This window comes from Mus caroli, unplaced genomic scaffold, assembly GCF_978045245.1.
Source record: "Mus caroli unplaced genomic scaffold, Mus_caroli_1 scaffold_4, whole genome shotgun sequence".
In the NCBI taxonomy this organism is placed as follows: Eukaryota; Metazoa; Chordata; class Mammalia; order Rodentia; family Muridae; genus Mus; species Mus caroli.
In genome coordinates this window covers 9338355-9357234 of record NW_028227259.1, presented here as the reverse complement: position 1 = coordinate 9357234, position 18880 = coordinate 9338355, and the positions used below count along the sequence as shown (strand labels likewise).

Below are 18880 nucleotides of genomic sequence, written 5' to 3'. Positions count from 1 at the left end.
ATTTGGTGGTAACTTTTAGTTGATTGTTGGCAATATGATAAGCTATATTAAGTTCATCATAAAAGCAATAATATTCTGCCACTCTCTCAGATAAATCTCAGATATCCTACCATAATCCTTATTTGGTTGGGTGTTTATTGGCAAGGTGTCTTCTGCATGCCTCAGGTTAAACCCCATCACATGGTTTAGGAATGTGTCTATGGGAAGAACTATAGAGGAAGGTGAAGAATTCCTGAAGATTGTAGGAAAGAAACCGAACCACTGCGAACAGGAGTGGTAGCACATGCACCTGAACTCAGCGTCAGAGAGGATGAAGCAGGAGACTCCTGCTTGAGCTCAGCCTGGGCTACATCATCTTCCTTGTCTTCAAGAAGAAAGGAAAGAAGGAAAGCAAAAAGGAGGACAAAGAGAGGGAGCGACCAAAGCATAGGGTGCTGTGTTTTCACAGTAGTAGTGAAGAGAGAACACATTATTAGTTAGCGAGATTCAATTACAAGCAAGTTAGAACCAAAAGGTATTTCCAGGGCTGGAGAGATGGCTCAGCAGTTAAGAGCACTGACTGCTCTTCTAGAGGTTCTGAGTTCAAATCCCAGGAACCACATGGTGGCTTACAACCATCCGTAGTGAGATATGATGCCCGCTTCTGGGGTGTCTGAAGATAACTACAGTGTACTTATATAAAATAAATAATTTTTTTAAAAAGATATTTTCATGCAACTTTTTATTTCCTGAAAATGATCTTGAAGAGTTACCTGGGAAGCTCTGTGAGTCTCTCAGCACCCCGAGCTTATCTTACCACCTGCCCAGTGAAGGACACAGCCTGGCAGCACCCCTGTGGGGTGCAATAGCTACGGAAAGCAGGTGAAAACTTAAGGGACACTTTAGGAATGTCATCTTCTATGCATTCAATAGTTACCGCTACAGTCTGTATTTCTTAAGCACATCTGTGAGGGTGTAGGGAGGACCTGCATGCATCCATCCTTACCCCATGAGAGCAGCTGCTCTCCAAATACTTCCAGTCCAGAGAACTAGGATCTCCAGGGTCCTAGAATTCTAACTGTGAGACAATCCTAATTTAAAAGGTGTTTCATGTTTTTAATGTTAAGGAATTTATGACATTAGATATGTTGTAGGCCAAGACATAATTCTCATGCAGGTTCTATGTTGCTAGAATAAGCAAGCTTACTGAATTATTAGGTGTAACTTCAGCTATCCAAATTATTAGGAATCTCAAAATATTTGGACTGGTATTAAAACAGTGTGATCATGATTGAAATATCACTTTTCATCTTTGTGTTTTATGAAAAAGTATCATAATAAGGATTCAAAGGACTCTTGCTGCATAGATTTTGGGTTCTGAACTGACATTCTTTCAAATAGATAGTCTTATATTGAACATAAAAATCTAATAATATTTGAAAATGGTATTTTTCTGTGCTCATAAAACAATCCATATTTTTATTTTCATGCATGAGAGAATACATGAACATACCTACTGCCACATAGGCAGGTAAACCTACCCACCAACTTCCTTAGGTTTTTAGGAACAAGTGAACAAAAAGTGTAAACTTGAGCACATGATTTGGGTTGGGGGAGTTGTAGTATCAACAAAACAGAAAATAAAGATGAACTTTAAAATGCCATAAATGAATTTCAACTTTAATTCCCCATTTTCCCATCCAGAACAAGTGCCACCCAGGACCAGTTTTCGAATGGATTCCTCTGGCAAGTATTCAGAATTCACAGTTCTGTGAACACACGTCTTCCACTTTGTGTAACCAATCATTCTCCTAAATAGTATCAACTTTTCACTCTGTAATATTCACTGTGACAATTAATTCACCTACATAGTCACATATGTGCAAGATAGAGAGCAAGCCTCATCACTGTGGTCTGGATCCTGGCAACAAGAGACACAAAGTCATGGAAAAGTTCCTAGGAAACTGTCCTTAGAAACACCTGTTAGAGAGACCCATCAGGTCAGACAGATCTGCGCTGTCCAGCAGGGCAGCTACTAGCTACTAAAATGCTCACGGAGATGAATTATCAAATGTGTCTAATATAAACACTGGATTTCCCAGACTGAGTTCAAAAATAAGCCTTGTCAATTGCTTTATATTAAGATGGTATTTGGATAGTTGTTAAAATATATTATTAAAACTGATATCTATTAAAAAATTTTAAAGTGGCTGCTTAGCAATAATAAATAACTCCTATAATTTACATTTTATTTTAACCAGATAAATGGAAATAAGAAGGTAGAATATCTCAGGAGAGGAAAGTTAAATATTGCCCCCCCCAAATCTTATTAAAGAAGCTGCTAATATAGATCAAAATTATTTTCAGCTTAATGAAATACCTATATCAACTTGGTTTTTTTTTTAATAATTCTAGTTACAAAACTTATTTTGATACATTTTAAATTAAGGTATAATATTATAACTTCTAGTTTAAGAACTTAAGAAATATCTTAATACTTTTACTTGTTTTGTTTTTTATTTTACTTGTCCCTCCCCAAACCACAATATATAACATTGTCGTAGACACAGAGGAAGAAAAAGAATTAGACTTCCCTTCCCTCTCAAGTTCCTAATGAGACCCTCTGAACATCTGGTTAGACTGCTAGATCTGAGTCCTGCACACTCGGAGCATGTAGACAGCAGTGTTTCTTAGTAACAGCTCTACTTCACATCCTAGTGCATTTCCATGGTGACAGCTCATTATCCACCCCAGCGTGCTCTAACACCCCTTGGAGAATATGTGCACTGGAGATCATTCATTCCCTAAGTTTCTCTGTCATTTTTTGAGTATATACAAAACACAGAAGATGTGGCTTAGCATCCAAATAATGTCTAAAGTAAGTGTTCAGCTTGGTCTGAAATCTTTAGACTGTGGCTGTTCTTACATCTGACTGAGCTGCTGACTATAAAATCCTTGTCATGTTTAAAAATATCTTATGCCCAGGGAGAAAATGAGGCCTAGTAATTATGTTTAAAATGGAAATCAGGACTTAATGTGGCTCCAGAAAATATACTTCTTGAAAAATCTCAATGCCCAAATGTATTTTATTTAAAAATAAAAGAGGAGAAGGGTTGCCCAATAGCTTGTTATCTTGATATATATACAAAGTCATACTTTGCATCTAAAATATAAAAGTTATTCATTTCAATACCTTATTTTAATGTGTGACTCAAATTTTCAAGAAAGAACCAATCCAAATATTTTAAGTGTATACATAAATTATCAAAATATAGAAAATCGTGACTATATTCAACATAGCTCTCTAATAAAATTTCTTACCTGGTTAAAATAATTTTTCATCAAATTATCAAAGCCAGACAAAAATGAACCTTGCTAGGGCGTGTCACAGAAACCTCATGCAACTTGCCTTGCTTAGGGTGTTTCTTTAGCATCCAGGACCATAAATCAGCAGAATCAATGAGTGCAGAAATCAATCAAATGGGAAAAGACTAAAAAGTCTGTTCAGTTTGTCATTAAAAGGATATAAGGACCTTAATCAAGTCAGGCGCATTGGTGCATGGCTCTACTCTAATCTCAGCACTTGAGAGACAGAGGCTGGTGGAAATCTCTGTGAGTTTCAGGCCAGCTTGATCTACACAGTGAGTTTTGGGTCAGTCAGGGATACACAGAGAAACCCTGAGAGAAAGAGAGGGGGAGGGGAAGAGAGGAGAGGAGAGGGGACAGGGGAGAGGAGGGGAGGGGAAGGGGGAAGGAAGAGGAAAGGAGAGGGGAGGGGAGAGGAGGGGAGGGGAGGGGAGGGGAGGAGAGAGGGGGTGGGGAGAGAAGAGGGGAGGGGAGGGGAGGAGAGGAGAGGAGAGGGGAGAGGGGGTGGGGAGAGAAGAGGGGAGAGGGGGTGGGGAGAGAAGAGGGGAAGGTAGGGGAGGGGAGGGGGGGAGGTAGAGGGCTTCTATTATGCCCACAGCCTGCCAGGCTACTATCTTATTACCAAAGGAATAAAGGGAGAAGGTAAAGAAGAGAGATTCCTTTAAAGCCAAATATATCAGCTACTTATAATGTTTGATTCCAGTGATCAAAACCAATTAATTCTTCTCTAACTCATTCAGTATCGAGTGCCTGAAAACCCGAACCGAGAATATATTCAACAACACCTTTCAACTCCTCATTCCTTTCTCTGTCCTAGATCTCTAGACCAAAACCAGCATCAGCCTTCTCAATAGTGGAGAGTGAATAAATAAAGACTCTTGCACCAATGTGATAACAAGGCACAGTACTTTTGTTTTAATTAACACATAAAAGGGATTCAACTACCAAAATACCACAGACACGTTTACAACAGCATCCCATGTGCCAAATCACTCCACTGAAAATGCCACTCTCAAGCATGATTTTCAAAGGCGTAAGTGCCTTAACACGTGAAGTGGCCTGCAATCTTAATACAAACAAGAGCCAGCTGTTAAAATCTGCTGTCCTTTGTTATGAGGGAAATTGTCCTGATAACATTTACTACTTCTTTGTGACAGAGTAAGACTCTGTCTTGTAACTTGAACTCACACTGATGTACTGGTGCGATTAATTTTACACCAGCACACCTGGCTTTGTTTACTGTGCTTTGAATGTGAGCTTTTGTTAGACTGGTGTGAGCCCGGGATAAATTAGAGCTTGTGCGGTCCCTCTCACTAGCTTCCTCAAAGGTCACACAGAATCCCATCAGACCAACATAAAAAAAGCGCTTTGTTTCTTAATGTCTGTATGATCTGAGAACCCTCTTCTAAGAAGGATGCAGCACTGTCCATGGCTAATCCACTGAACACCAATGTCCAAGAGAGATTCCATCTCCTTTCAGGCCATCCCTCTACCCCCACTGTCTCCTCGGACAACATCTGAAGATTGTCCCTGATAGTCTTTCCCTAAGAGCTGAGGGAGCCGATGAAAGTAAAAACAAGCACAAAACAAAAGCAAACAAGGCAGCAGAGGAGAGAAGGATGTGTGGGTGTGGCTGAGGAGCATCCTAAGTGACTCAGGACAGGTTAGGTATCTGCACAAGATGGACAGTGGAGATAGTGAACTAAAGAGGCGAAGAAGGAAGTGTTTGCCCTGGGACCTCCTCACTTACATTAATAAGGGGAAAGATAAAACCTGATATGGTAACTGAGCCATCAGAAGAAGAACAGCCACAATGCGGTGTTAAAACCATCAACGCTTCCCCCACAGCTAACAAAGCAAGGAGGGGAAAGGACAGTGCATCCTATCTTTGTGCATAAAATCGTAGTTAGTTTGTAAGGCCAGCCTCAAAAAGGAGAGAAAACAGAACAGAAGGAAAATTATCTTTCTAGAGGCACTTATTTAAAAAAACAAAACAAAACAAACAAACAAACAAAAAACAACTCAAGACAATCTATCATTTAAACTATTTTCCAGCTATTTGTGTCTCTGAAGTTTCTAGGCCCTGAATCCTCTATGCAATGCCTTGTTGAGTCCTCTACAGGCAATAGTGTGTAAACACATTTGTGCCTACACAAATTAATTTTTTGTAACTATAAGTCATAGGCTTATAGTTGTCAGGGAAAGTGCCATCAGAAAATAAAAGGAGGCTCACTATCTTGCTTTTACATCTCAGAGGTAAATAAATAAACCAGATAAAATCTAGAATTTTTTCCACTTCAAAAACAAAAACAAAAACCACCTGATTGATTCACTAGGAAACGTTCTTATATCCTACAGCAGTGTTCTCCAACATAAACCAAACCCTTTGTACCTGACACATCCCAAAACCCCATTGCTCACAATGTCATGATTTTGGCATTTTCTTATAAGGGACATCTCTGAACAGATAAGATGTAGCACACAGCAAAACCCTCTTGGCATTCCTCCGGCAGTACGCACAGGTACCAATGTCACTGAAGGAACAATTTCCCACTGGTGGGTACACACACCAGTCATGCTAAAGAGAGGAGAGTTAGGAAAAGGTCTGTCTCTTTAAATACAAAAGCACCGTTACCTTATTCTTGCATTTTCTGTGCTTCTATGGTTGAGAGTATTCTTAAAGTGACCTAGAGAGGGGATCAACGTGGATAGCTGTCTCCTAACCAGCTTGTGGAGGTTGGACTGCACTGGACTATTATCTGTCCTCTTCCCCGTACATTTCTCTGACCCTTGGGAAACCTACTGCTATGGTTCTATAAGATTGTCCTATCTGCCTCCAGATGCCCCAGGGCTTATTGAGGTTTAAAGCCATTGTGCCTTATATTGTATAGAGCAAAGTTTCTCCATTTCTTTACCACCTAATTCTAAGTAATAACTGAACCCTTCTAACTTTTCCCATCTTGAAAGCAGGAATGATTGCACAGTTTTTAAAGGTTCACTAGTGGGTGTCTAACTGGCTATTCTTCTTTGACAGTGTTGTAGTATTAGTTGAATGTGCAAGACCATGGTTATATTATGTTTGGGTATAAAAGACACAAATGCTTGTGAGTTTTGGACAGTATACACATGTATAGTATTTATAAGCCAGTTCAAGTCTCTGAAGGGAGTACCAGGCAATTATCATTTGCCCACTTGTCAGAAGTGGATGGCTTGCTTTTCATTTGTCACTGAGAATGGCCCAGATGGTTGGGTACAAAGGCCAGCCTAGAATGACTGTATTTGGTGTGCTGTACCCATGGCCCTTTACTGGAGAGCCTAGGTCAAATATACGTACAGTCACTCACTGAGTCCCTGTCTACTAATGTTCTTTTAATTTTAAGATTTATTGACTTATTTTGGGTATATGAATATGTGGTAGCTGTCTTCCGACACATCAAAAGGGGCATCAGATCCTGTTTCAGATGGTTGTGAGCCACCATGTGGGTGCTGGGAATTGAACTCAGGAACTCTGAAAGAGCAGCCAGTGCTCTTAACCGCTGAGCCATCTCTCCAGCCCCGTAATATGCTATATTCAAGTAGCTTAGTCTTTTTGAGATTTTGCTTTTTGTTCCGCGGGAATTCTCCAAAATCTCACTCTGTTTTCAGAACTATCCTGTTTATTTAATGCCTGTTCCTAATACTGCCTTTAAGCCACTACAGCCCATAAATTGCTTAATATTTCTTAAGTCACAGATAGCTTAATAAATATTCCTCCAGACTGCTGACCATCCTGGAATGATAACAGGAAGACAAAACCCCACAACCCCACCGTGACTGATGTGCTTCCCCAGAGACCGCATAAAAGACACACGTGACGGTCTCCTTGAAGAGTCAAGTGTCTCTCATTGTTTTAGTTTATTCTAGAAAGGAAATAAATGCCATTCAGGAGAGTTTCCCAGCTTTCTTAAAGGTCCATTTCTGTTCTTTTACTCTGACTGTATATGGGTGAATCTCATCTATTTTCAACATGCTAATGAAATCAGTAGTCTTTAATAGCTTCTGTATTCTAAAATATCTGGGGGGTGGGGGGGTGGGATTCTTCTTGGCCTAGATAGATTTCTGCCTGTATCTTATAAAAAGACTAAAGGAACATACAAAAAAATTTACTAAGCCCCAATGAAGCAAAGTTTAAAGTATATTTTCTAATTTTTACAAGTTTAAAAGATACAACGTCTATTAGACATTATACCACACACACACATACACATAGTAGAGGCCAACTCTGGATGCATCAAATTGTAAACAGACGGTAGTAGCTTACTAGGCAGTACTTAAATAGCCACTTGCAGGTTTTGCCATCTGGTCTCTCACTCATTTTCTGAGATAATCAGAGCAAACGTCCTCAAAGTCATAGGGAGGCAGGCAAGCTTCTTAAAGGCAATCCAAAAGTTCTCTAGGATATAAAAATTTATCATCAACTTTTTTCTCTCAGAAATTCATGTGTTCTCTCTACCTGTGGAAGATGCCCTAGCAATGCTTGCAGCTGCTCACTGCCATTCCAGGGACTGCGTACATCTAGAGTGTAAACTTCTTTGCCACCATGTTTTTTCTCTCCTCTGTGCTTTTCATTGACTAACAACAGTCTCATTAATCACATCCACAAAATTAATTTATCATCGATGTGTTGTTTCTTGGGAGGTGGGGAAGAGGCAGTATTTGTTACTCAATGGGGTTTCCTTTATGCCAGGTCCAGATTATAAGGAACTGGATGTTCACCTTCGGAGGATGGAGTCTGGATTTGGCTTTAGAATCCTTGGAGGAGATGAACCTGGACAACCTGTAAGTTGTATCCAGTGTATTTCCACACGTGACTGTTTTGTGCATAAATACCAGGAAAGCATCAAAGTGTGACATTGAAAAAGAAACGTTTAGAAGATTGTGGGTTTTTTTTTCTCTTTTCTATCTCTCTTAACAATACCTCACAACACACAAGCATCTCTATGACTGTTATCGCACCTTTACTCACACTAAGAGGGGGCACTACAGTCTCAAAGAGTGGACCGATTCTTGTTGGGTAGCTCAATTATTTAATGGTTCTGAAACGTGGGATTCTATAAGAGACAGTCATAAAATAAGACAGAAGAGGTGGCTGGAAACCATAGATTTATATATGTTTGCAACAAAAAAAATAAGTAAAGGCCAGAAAACAGAGGGGTAAATAGACATAAAATCAAATTCTATGCTACAAAAGCTACACCAGATTGAATTAAGGCATTATGAGAAGAGTTTGTTCATGAATCAGCAGCAGTTGAAAGACTACGGAGAATCTGAGAATGGTTCTGGACTAATCTTTATATTAATATATCCATATAGCTATATGATACACATATTCAGAATGAAAGCATAAAATAGCAGTACTCATTGATTCACAGAAGACATACTTAGCCTTTGTGAGTGTATAGTACAATATCCTCCCAAAACACTCATTGTAGAGATGTCTCTTAAGTGATGCTCAAGGAAACAGAGGTCCAGTGTGAGTACATCACATCCTACCTCATATAAGAAAGGAAACAGTGAGCATCTGTTTGCTCATCTGCAAGACAAGGAGAGCCAGAGTCACCATCCCATAGAATGGCTTTAAGGAATAAAGATGACAGAAGCTAAAACTCTTGGTATCTGAGTCATTAACAACTTCAAAGTAAATCTCTATGATCATCAGTCTGTCTGCCATCATATTAGTAGATTGTTTCCCAAAAGAAATTCCCAAAAGGAAAAAAAAAAAGTTAGTCTAACAAAAGAAAGGAACCCATAATAATTAAATACTGTCCCCATGTAGATGGCCTTTGTATAGATAGATAGAGTGAGCTCCTTCACTCTGGAGATATTCAAGCAGCATCATTGAGAGACTAATAAGAATCATGGAGACACACTTAATCTGCCCCACAAGAGAGGCTCTATTGGGTAATGTAGGAGGTCTCTTACTGCAGAAAACTCCAGGGAAAGGGTTTTCTAATTCCCAGGAACAAAATAGGCAACAATCACCCAGCATGTGGTCCCACTTTCCCTTAGTCTTTTCAGAAAGGGAGAGGCTGGCAAGCTAATGCAGGCCCTAAGGAACCTTAGACTTCCTGGAGGGGGGCTTAGTCATAGACTTAGTTAAGGATTATGCTTTCATTTGCTCCCTTCACAGCTGCAGTCCTTTATCTCTCTTGCCACCTTATTCTGAGATGCTCAATCACCTGACCAGCCCTCCCAACTCATTCCCTCAACAGCTCATTTCATATGGAAAAAAAAAAGCAAGATGCCCCCGAAGCTTCTTCATAGACATAAATATTGACAGCCCTGTTGATTATGGGGAGGGTGGACTGGCCTCTACAGGATGTTTGTCTAGTTTGGTTTCCTTCAGAACTGCTCAGACATGCTCATTTGTTGACACTTTCCATTTGATCAGCAAAAGTTTCTATTTATTCTTTTTTTGTTGTTAGTCGTCCCCCCTCCCCCCCCCCCCCCCCCAGACAGGGTTTCTCTGTGCAGCCCTGGCTGTCCTGGAACTCAATTTGTAGACCAGGCTGGCCTGGAACTCAGAAATCCACCCACCTCTGCCTCCTGAGTGCTGGGATTAAAGGCGTGCGCCACCACACCCAGCTTAAGAATTTCTATTTATTCTAAGCGGGGATTTCATCTTCCCTGTTTTTATCTCTTATTCCATAAATGAAAGTAAGTTATACCATTTAACCAGAGCTGCTCAAAACCAAGCTTAAATTCATCATCTGCCCAAGACTCCTCCCATCAACTAAAATAAGTTTGCTAAACTACAAAGTAAAGAAAAGCGTGTCTACAAACTGGCTCCATTTTAGACCCAGCTGTAGATATGGAGGTGCCTAATATGTAAACTTCACAGCATACCAGGTGAATTTTGTCTAAGTCCACTGAAAGGCTATGCACACACAGAGTACATGAAGTACACTGAGTACTTGTGGGTAGTCAGCAAGGGGTAAGATAAGCTGAAGATTCCCTGTGTGCTAGTCTCCTCTGGCTCAGGAATGTTTCCAAGACAGATGCAGCCTCGCCTGCCCCTGCCTCAAGCTGTGGAACACCCACAAAGCAGCCACTATGGGTTTTATGCTCTGAAATAACAGGACTCTCAGGCTAAAGGACATTCTGTGTATAGGAGCAAGGGAAACATAGCACAGGCTATCCTAGCCAGCCCTCCTTATCTCAGGGTGTTTTACCCTCAGAACATTCAAGTTGTTCTTAATGAACTACAAATGAGAAAGTGGAGATGACTATGTCAGTCTGAAGCCACTGGAGACTGCCCTGTCTTCCCACAGCCTTCCTCAGTTTTGGTAATTCACCAAGACAACCAAGAGCTCAAAAACGTGTTATGATTATAGTTTTATTACAGTGAAAAAGCAGGCCCAAGAAGCATCCAAAAGAAGAGGCTCATACAACCAAGTCACAAAAGAAAATTCAAGCATGAAGTTGAAAGACCCACAACATGAGGACTCCCCCACGTTCTGACTCAGGAGAGGCAACACCCCAAATCACACAAGAAACAGTCTTGCTGCAACTGCAAGAGGATTTTTATTCAAGAGCACTCTCGGGCCCATGGTCATACACCACGCAGGGGTAGAGGACCATGGTGCCCCGAATAGCTGAGTAAGGGGTTATTTAAAGGAAGAAACCACAATTCAAGGAGGTGGGGAGGGCGTTGTTGGAAAATACCAAAAATACCAGTTAAGAGTCACAAGGAAGTATAAAGTCACAAATGTCACAAGGAATACTTGGTAATTGTGAGGGTTATTTCTCAAGACAGTTAAGAGCCCCTAACAATCTAAGAGCCCTAACAATAGCACATTTGCATTGCAGGTTCTCATAATGGTCAGGGTGGGTCAGGGTGACTTTCTTTGATGAACACTCTTTGAACCCAGGAAGCGGGTGGGTGGAGGAAGGAATGTCGCTATCTGTTTTATGACCAGCACCTGGAGCACTAAGCCACAAAGGCTACGCTCCCAAGCCTGGGCCCAAAAGCCTCGAATTTTGCTATACTTCTTCAAAGTCTTCTGTATTCTCACAGCCATTTTGCCCACCAGCGATGTCCAGCTAGACTTTGGTGACTAATGTTTTTATTCAAAGTTTCATACATGGGTACAAGGAATTGAATCATCAATTTCATGGTCAAATTCTGTCTCTTTTCCTAAAGTCAGACTGATGTCATATACTTCAAAGGCCCAACCCTGTGTTCACCAGCTTCCTACAATTGTTGGTATGGCTGGCCAGTCCTGAATCATCTCTGAAATATAAACCATATCAGATATGGTCCAAGAAGCTTACCATGGACAATAAAGACATTCCACTTTGAAAGTCACCTCTCATGAGGTACACCAGGGCACTCCTTGGGCCAAGGTAAAATTATTTAGAATAAAACCACAGGCTTAAAATATACCAAATAAAAGAACTCATACTCATAATAAGTGCCACCATACGCTAACTCATCATTTTGTCTGCAATAGTGGGCACTGGGACACTGCAGAGCATGTAACAGTAAACCCAAATAGAGCCTGTCATGCTCAGGACAACATACCAACCTCAAGAGTCCTTTCCAAATAGACGTGTTCTCTGTTCCACAATGCACTCACTGATAAGCTTTTGTTCAGCATACCAAACCATAAGCTCACTCTTATAGTCACCATAGAAACTGGCAAAGGTCAGCACTGCTGACTATATTGCAAGTCGTCACAGCAGGGTATTGGGGAAAGTTTCCAGTTAACAATAATCATGCCTTGGCTACGATATACCACTCTGCAAAACTCCATGAGCTTCTTGAAGACAGGACTGTGATAACCTGGTACAACATTTATGTGTTAGTTGGAAATGGAGAGAGTATTTAACCTCAAGACAAAGCTTAGTATTTCAGAGTGAGTGCTGATCTACAGCTCATACTGAGGCCTCTCTCTAGAAAGTGGGAGTGGCCTTGTCCCAGACAGGGTGCAGTTCCAGTCCTGTAATATATTCTCTCCCCTCAGTATTTTTACACTTCCAAGAACTGATTCATTTTTTTAAATGTGATTTCCATTTTCTCTTGAAAAACAGAATTAATAGCATTTCTATTATAACAACTGGCTGGAGCCAGTTAAGACCAAGTAGGACCATAGTTCCAAAAACTCCCATTACTCATTTACCTAACTATCTTTGAAACTATCTTCTAAGACAGTTGAACTGACTGCTTTATATCAAAGGGGTCTCCAACCTGGGGCAGATTACGGCTCATATATTTCCTAAGCACTGACAATATTGCCATTTTAATTCGACAGAGCCTTAGATCATTTCTCCTGTGTATGAATACACATGCTGAACTATGAAATGGACATAAGGCATGGCAGCAATGATATGGATTTCATATCTGCTCATCCCCTATGCTCAGGACTGTTGGGAAATACACTAGCACCCCAGTCAGTAAACATTGCCTTCATCTATCCCACTCCCCAGATGGGCTTGCTTAAGTCATGGGATGTGTGTAGACTTAGCTAGCTCAAGAAGGAGCTAGACCAGTAGTTTACAACCTGTGGGACACAACCTGTGTGTCGTGACCCTTTGGGGGTCAATTATCAGATATCCTGCATATCAACTATTTATACTGCAATTCATAACAATAGCAAAATACAGTTATGAAGAGCAACAAAGTACTTTTCTGGTTGGGGCCACCATAACATAAGGACATCCCTCTGCCCATTTCATACACAGCCCTTCTGAACTTGGTCTTTGCATTCCTAGATCCTTCCTCTCCTTTAGCAGGTAGGCATCAAGTATTTATGATAAGCCTCAGGTTACATGGATTTCTGGTTATCTTTATTGTTTTCATTGAGATTTATTTCTTCATTTAAATGACTTAAAGCATACTCCCAGGGTTGGAGAGATGGCTCAGTGGTTAAGAGCACTGGCTGCTCTCCCAGAGGTCCTGAGTTCAATTCCCAGCACCCACATGGTGGCTCACAACCATCTATATAGTGGATCTGATGCCTTCTTCTGTCACTCAGGTGCACATACAGCAGAACACTCACATGTTAAATTAAAAAAATAAAAATTAAAAAACTTAAAAAGATTGCAAGAGGTTAAAAAAAGACAGACCTGTGCTGCAGTTTTCAATTTTGGCACTTCCACCATAAACTAGAAACCTATCTCATCTTAATGCAAGAAAAGCTAAAAAGTGTGCCTTCCAAACCAGAATGTTGTGCCTCAGAGGATAACTGTCAATAACAGGGAGTCTACTCCAAGAAAAATCTCCTATCAGTCTGTCCTTCCTGCTTGTCCACATGCTAAGCTCAACGATAGCATACAAACCCACAGTCTAATTGCTAAGGTGCTGCAGAGGCTGAGGCAGGGAAGGTGATGTGATGTGTTCATCAACCACAGGTCACATCGAACAGTTCTGCCTCCATATTTATGAAATGGTACTGGCACCCCGGGGTTCACGTTAAACATGACAACTAGGCTCCCAACAAACAATGAACAGCAGGACTCCTGTTCAAGCAAAGCTTCCCTCGGGCATTTTTTTCTTTAAAAAGGAGATACTTTTCACAGTTAAATAACAATAGAAATAGAAAGAAATGAAAAATTGCCAGAGAGGAACAAAAATGAGATTCCCTGCTGTGAGTTGAAAAGCAATAGAAAGGCATCAAAACGGAAAGATCTAGAAAACATCACAGTGAAGAAATGCCTGAGTGGTACAGACCTATCCTCTGCCCTGGAGTCTGACCACGCTCCCAGAGTTGTTTTGAAAGGAAAGGACCTGAAGTGGTTTTGCAGGACTTTGTTGCTGAACAGATCTGCTGGGGTTGTGTTTACTTAGGGCAGGCAGTACAGGAAGGATCAAAAGAATTTAAAGGCCAGCAGAGATGGTTTGTCGTTGGGTTTTTGTTTGGTCTTGCTTTCTTTTTCTCATTATCTCTTCCCCGGGCTTCCTGGTACCTCTGCCACTTGAATCTAAATTACTATTTCACATCACATACTGTTTTGTTCTGTGCCCTCAGAGCTTGAGAGAAAGAGTCATGAAGGTGGTCTGTCTCTTTGAAGCTTATTTATTTATTATTTATTCAGAATTTACTATATGAGCACTATATTTGCATCATCTTCCCCTCCTGTCTCCCCTGCCCCTCCCCTTCCTTCTTCCAACTCTTCTCATGCCACACAGCCCCCAGTCCCTCTCTAGTTTATGGCCTCTTTTTTTTTTATTACGTATTATTGTTATATAAACACAGGCATAAATACAACTTGCTGAGTCCATTTAGCGTGGCTCAGATGTATATGATTTTAGTGCTGAGCAGTTAGTGTTAGAGAACATGATTGAAAAGGTCCTGGCCATTTATGGTGTCACTGTTTTCTAAGTTTTCTCACTGAGTTTTTCCTTCCAGGAGGAAACAATAGAGATGAAATAGAATGTTCTTCTAAGAGTGTGGAGAAGAGAAATCTGAAGGGTTTGAGGATGAAGTGTCCATTGAAGCCAGAGGGAGGTGAATAGGCAAGTCTGTGTTGTCTGAGCTGGCTTTCTGGCCAGCATGATCAATAGTCAATAAGACCAGAAAGAAGATATAACTTGATTCATAAGAGAAGATATAACTGATACATAAGAGAACCCACACCAGCAACTCTCAGTATACCCAGAAAATGACTAGTATGACAGGCTAGAGACCAACTTGGGATATGACTAGTAAGACCATAGGTTCTGTGGCCATTGAACTACATGGAAATGTTCAGTGTAGCTCATAAGAGCATGAGTCTTCCATCAGCTCCCAGGAGCTTACTAAACACACAAAATCTCATACTTGGGCTGGTTGTCGTGGCACATGCTTTTAGCTCCACCTCTTAGAGGGCAGAAATTGGCATGATTCTATGAGTTTGGAGCCAGCTTGACCTACATAGAGAATATCACAGCAGCCAGGGTTACCTAGTGAACCCATACCCCAAAACAACCAAAAATAATACTGATAGCCTGATACCTTATCTCTGGCCTGTAGAATCCCAAGGGTGGGTGGGCTGGAAGAGTTTAGCAGTTCACAGGTGATACCAAAATACTCTAACGCTTGAGAACAACTATCTGAAAGGGTCAAGGTATCCTGAGACATGTTCCGGTGAGCTTACACCAGTTTGTAACACACACACTGGAAAGCCAACGTGAGTTACTTGTGAGAGTGATAGGAGTACAAGGGAGAGCCACAGATCATCCAGCCCCTGCAGTCAACATAGCAAATGGGAAATAATAGATATCACGTATGCAAATTATATTGAAAGGTTTTTTTTTTAAATATTTTTTCCTAAATAGAGAGACACATAGAGCTTTCTCTGTATCACCAATGAAATATAGTACACCAAGGTATGGAGCCACCACAGGCTGAGAAGTGAGGATAGTGAGAGACCTGGAAGCCTCAGCCATATGAGTTCTCAGCCTCCATCAGCAGAGACAGCTGTTCCTGATGGACAGAGCAAACATGCTTTTACTGATGGACAGATAGATAGATACCTCTAATGCCTATCTCGCATGCCAGGCTCACGCCAGGTCATAATGCTTGCCCAGTGCATAGCACACATCAACTCAATAGCTACAGCAACATTTTAAAAAACAAAATAGAGTGTATATTATCCAGTATAATTAGATATTTTTATACAAAGAAACAATTACATAACTCTATATAATAAATAATGACGTTGAATTTATTTAACAGTGTTAATTGAAGTATATATGTGTGTGTGTGTGTGTGTGTGTGTGTGTGTATATATATATATATATATATATATATATATATATATATAAAGATTTGAAAGAAAAAGCAAAGGAAGGTTTGAAAGATTGAAACTCCAAAACAAAACTTAAATGTGCCCAGACAGAAATCAAACTAATACTCACCTGGAAGTTTCCACCCTACTGGCTTTCCTAGCTCTGGAAGGTCTACATGTAGTCACTAAAAGCAATCATAGTCTTCCCTAGCTGTGAACCATGTGAGCTATAGCTACCAGCCTAGTAAGTAAGGCACGCCTACTGCTGCAAAACTGCCACAAAAGTCACCGGTGTAACCAGCTACCTTCTGATCCTATGTAAGGCCTGCTGTACAAGTTGAGAACACTATCTGCCACCACTATTAGGGCCACCAAGAACCTGTAGCTAAAGGGGTCATTAGCCCTAGAGGAGAGCCTACAGATGTCACTTTGCCAAACAGACATAAAATTCAACTGATTCCTAGTGACGTTGTTATACACACAGATTATTACTTCTTTCAGTTTTCATCAGGACAGCAGTTAGCAATAAAAACCCACATAGTCAAGATATAGAGAAGTCAGACGAGACTGTGAAACACTCAGCTCTAAACCAGACATCTACATAACAACCCTCTTCCCGGGGCTTAGGGATCCTTACGAAAAAGGCGGGGGCAAGACTGTAAGAACTAGAGGAAGTAGAGGACACCAGGGAGACACTATTTTCCAGATACAGAAGGGCAGTTGCCATCTAAATCCATGGTTCTTATGGCAGCACAAAGGCTGTGCAAGCAATAGCCAGACAAAATCTCAGCATGGAGAAAGGGAGACAGAAACAAAGGACCACCCTTAGCTTAAGAGCTACTGTCAACTGGTAGCTGCTGGAAAAGGAAGGCCAGATTTCTTTAATGGTGTAGTCCCTGTTGGGTTGTCCATGCTACAGAAGAGGGTGCACATCCCAGAGTCTTTGGGCAGCACAAACTGTACTTGATGAGTTTAGGAAGAAAGAAAGAACACAGAGTTTGGTGGGTAGGGAACGGGGAGTGATCTAGGAAGAGTTGTCAGGGAAGACTGCATTCAGCCAAAATACATGGTATGAAATTCTCAAAGAATTAACAAAAAGATGCATCCATGCACTTCACTGTCATCTGACAGTTCTAGTGTCAGCTTTTCAGGGATAGCTATTCTAAGCCACCCTAATGCTCCCTTGACCAAGGATTAAGGCCTCACTGGCTACTCTTTCCCATTGCACATGCCTTCTAACGTTACTATTTAGCTTGCACACTTTTTACATCTTTTATGCGCCACAAGAATGGTGGTTCCATAAGTTGAGGATTATTGCTATCTTTGCTGTGGATTCCTGGCTGTTATATAGTATCCCTGTGCTCCATGAGTATTTGTTGAAATGAATAAATGCAGAGAATACGACCTATCACCTCAATGTGGCAGAAAAGCGCTGTTTTCCAGGGATCTTCCTTCAACGAGTAACATAAAACTAACAACAATGCAGCTTCAAGAGTGTGACTACACCCTTGCCTTTTTCTCACAGAAAGAGAGGAACGAGAATTTCCCCAGTGTGTAAATTATCTTTCTTATGTTTGTATAAAGCCCAGGTAAAACTATGAGCTCTCATAGCTGTAAATGTTCATCAGCCAGAAGCAGAATTTTGCCTTTAAGTTGGTGATTTTCCAGCCAAAAGGTTCATAAACTGTTTTCTTTATAACTAGTTATAAACTCCTCTATTTCCTAGGTATAGGAAATTTAAAGGTTGGAGCATTTTCTTTGGGCAGACCCTACCTAAATGCAGTTCTTCCTGGAGCAATAGAGAAACAAACACTTATTTTAAGTGGCTTTTGTACAAAGCACTTAGAAATCCTTTGAAGCAAGCATTCCATAGTGGGCTGAGCCTTTTGAAGAATGACCAGAATATCTTTAGAAAGAAATTCAAAAATTCAGGTTGGCATGGCAATAAAGGAAATAGAGATTGTCAGAAGTGTACCCAAGAAGTGTACTCAAGTAGGTACGGCAGGTCAGAGGGGAAGAACAAGACCATAGGTAGTCTAAGGCAGAAGGTGCAACACCCTCCCCGTGGTAGCAATAGTGAATGGCTGGTCAGAACAGTGCTATTCATCATGGAAGCAATGTTACTTCTCACCCTTGAGCCCTGCAGGAATAGAAGAAGACAGCAGCAATATTGTAGAAAGTAGTCGTTCCTCTATGCCATGTGTAAAACCCTGAAATCCTTCAGGCTGAGATGCTGCCTGTGCTTAAGAGGTCCAATGCATTCAAATCCAGTTGCCATGTTGACAGACTTGAGAAATTAGGACTAAACTCGGGAGCATCCATTCTGGTACCAAGCCTGAAGACATGCCGCTCAGGCTGGGGCTATTCAACAAGCTGGCTGGAGTCCACACATCTGAGACTTGAAAGAAATTATTATGCCTGAAAGAAATCAATTTTTGAGCAACGAATCGCTTTATATGGATTTAAAACCTGGAGTGAGGCCTCTGTAACATTGTCAGGCTGATGGAAACTGCTGCCTTCAGGAGCCAGGCAGCTCAGCCACTGACAAAAGAAAAGAGAGGCCTGTCGTGCATGACTGGGAGAAACTGTTCTATAGGTTAAACAGCAAAACTAAAATGCTAAGTACCATTTACTTTCCTCTGTGATAGAAAAGAAAAAAAGGCCTTGCTTATGGACACTAAATCAGGTGGTCCTGTCGGGGAGTAGGAAGTCATATACACTGCTTTGCATCATGGTGCTGTTTGGCGTGTTGTAATAATACATGTGTTCCAGAATGCACACCACC

At 40.9% G+C, this 18880-nt stretch overlaps 1 protein-coding gene across 9 annotated transcripts in view; it reads left to right on the top strand.

Annotated features, from left to right (window-relative positions):
- Window positions 1-18880, top strand: part of Magi2 (membrane associated guanylate kinase, WW and PDZ domain containing 2) — a 1489420-nt gene that overhangs the window by 1306767 nt on the left and 163773 nt on the right. For 6 of the 9 annotated variants that reach the window (XM_085836467.1, XM_021161940.3, XM_085836470.1 and 3 more), the window contains 2 exons: window positions 1684-1725; window positions 8072-8163. In XM_085836467.1, the coding sequence (XP_085692593.1) occupies window positions 1684-1725; window positions 8072-8163 (134 nt within the window). The remainder of the gene's footprint in view (window positions 1-1683; window positions 1726-8071; window positions 8164-18880) is intronic. The other 3 variants (XM_085836468.1, XM_021161941.3, XM_029477266.2) reach the window with 1 other exon arrangement.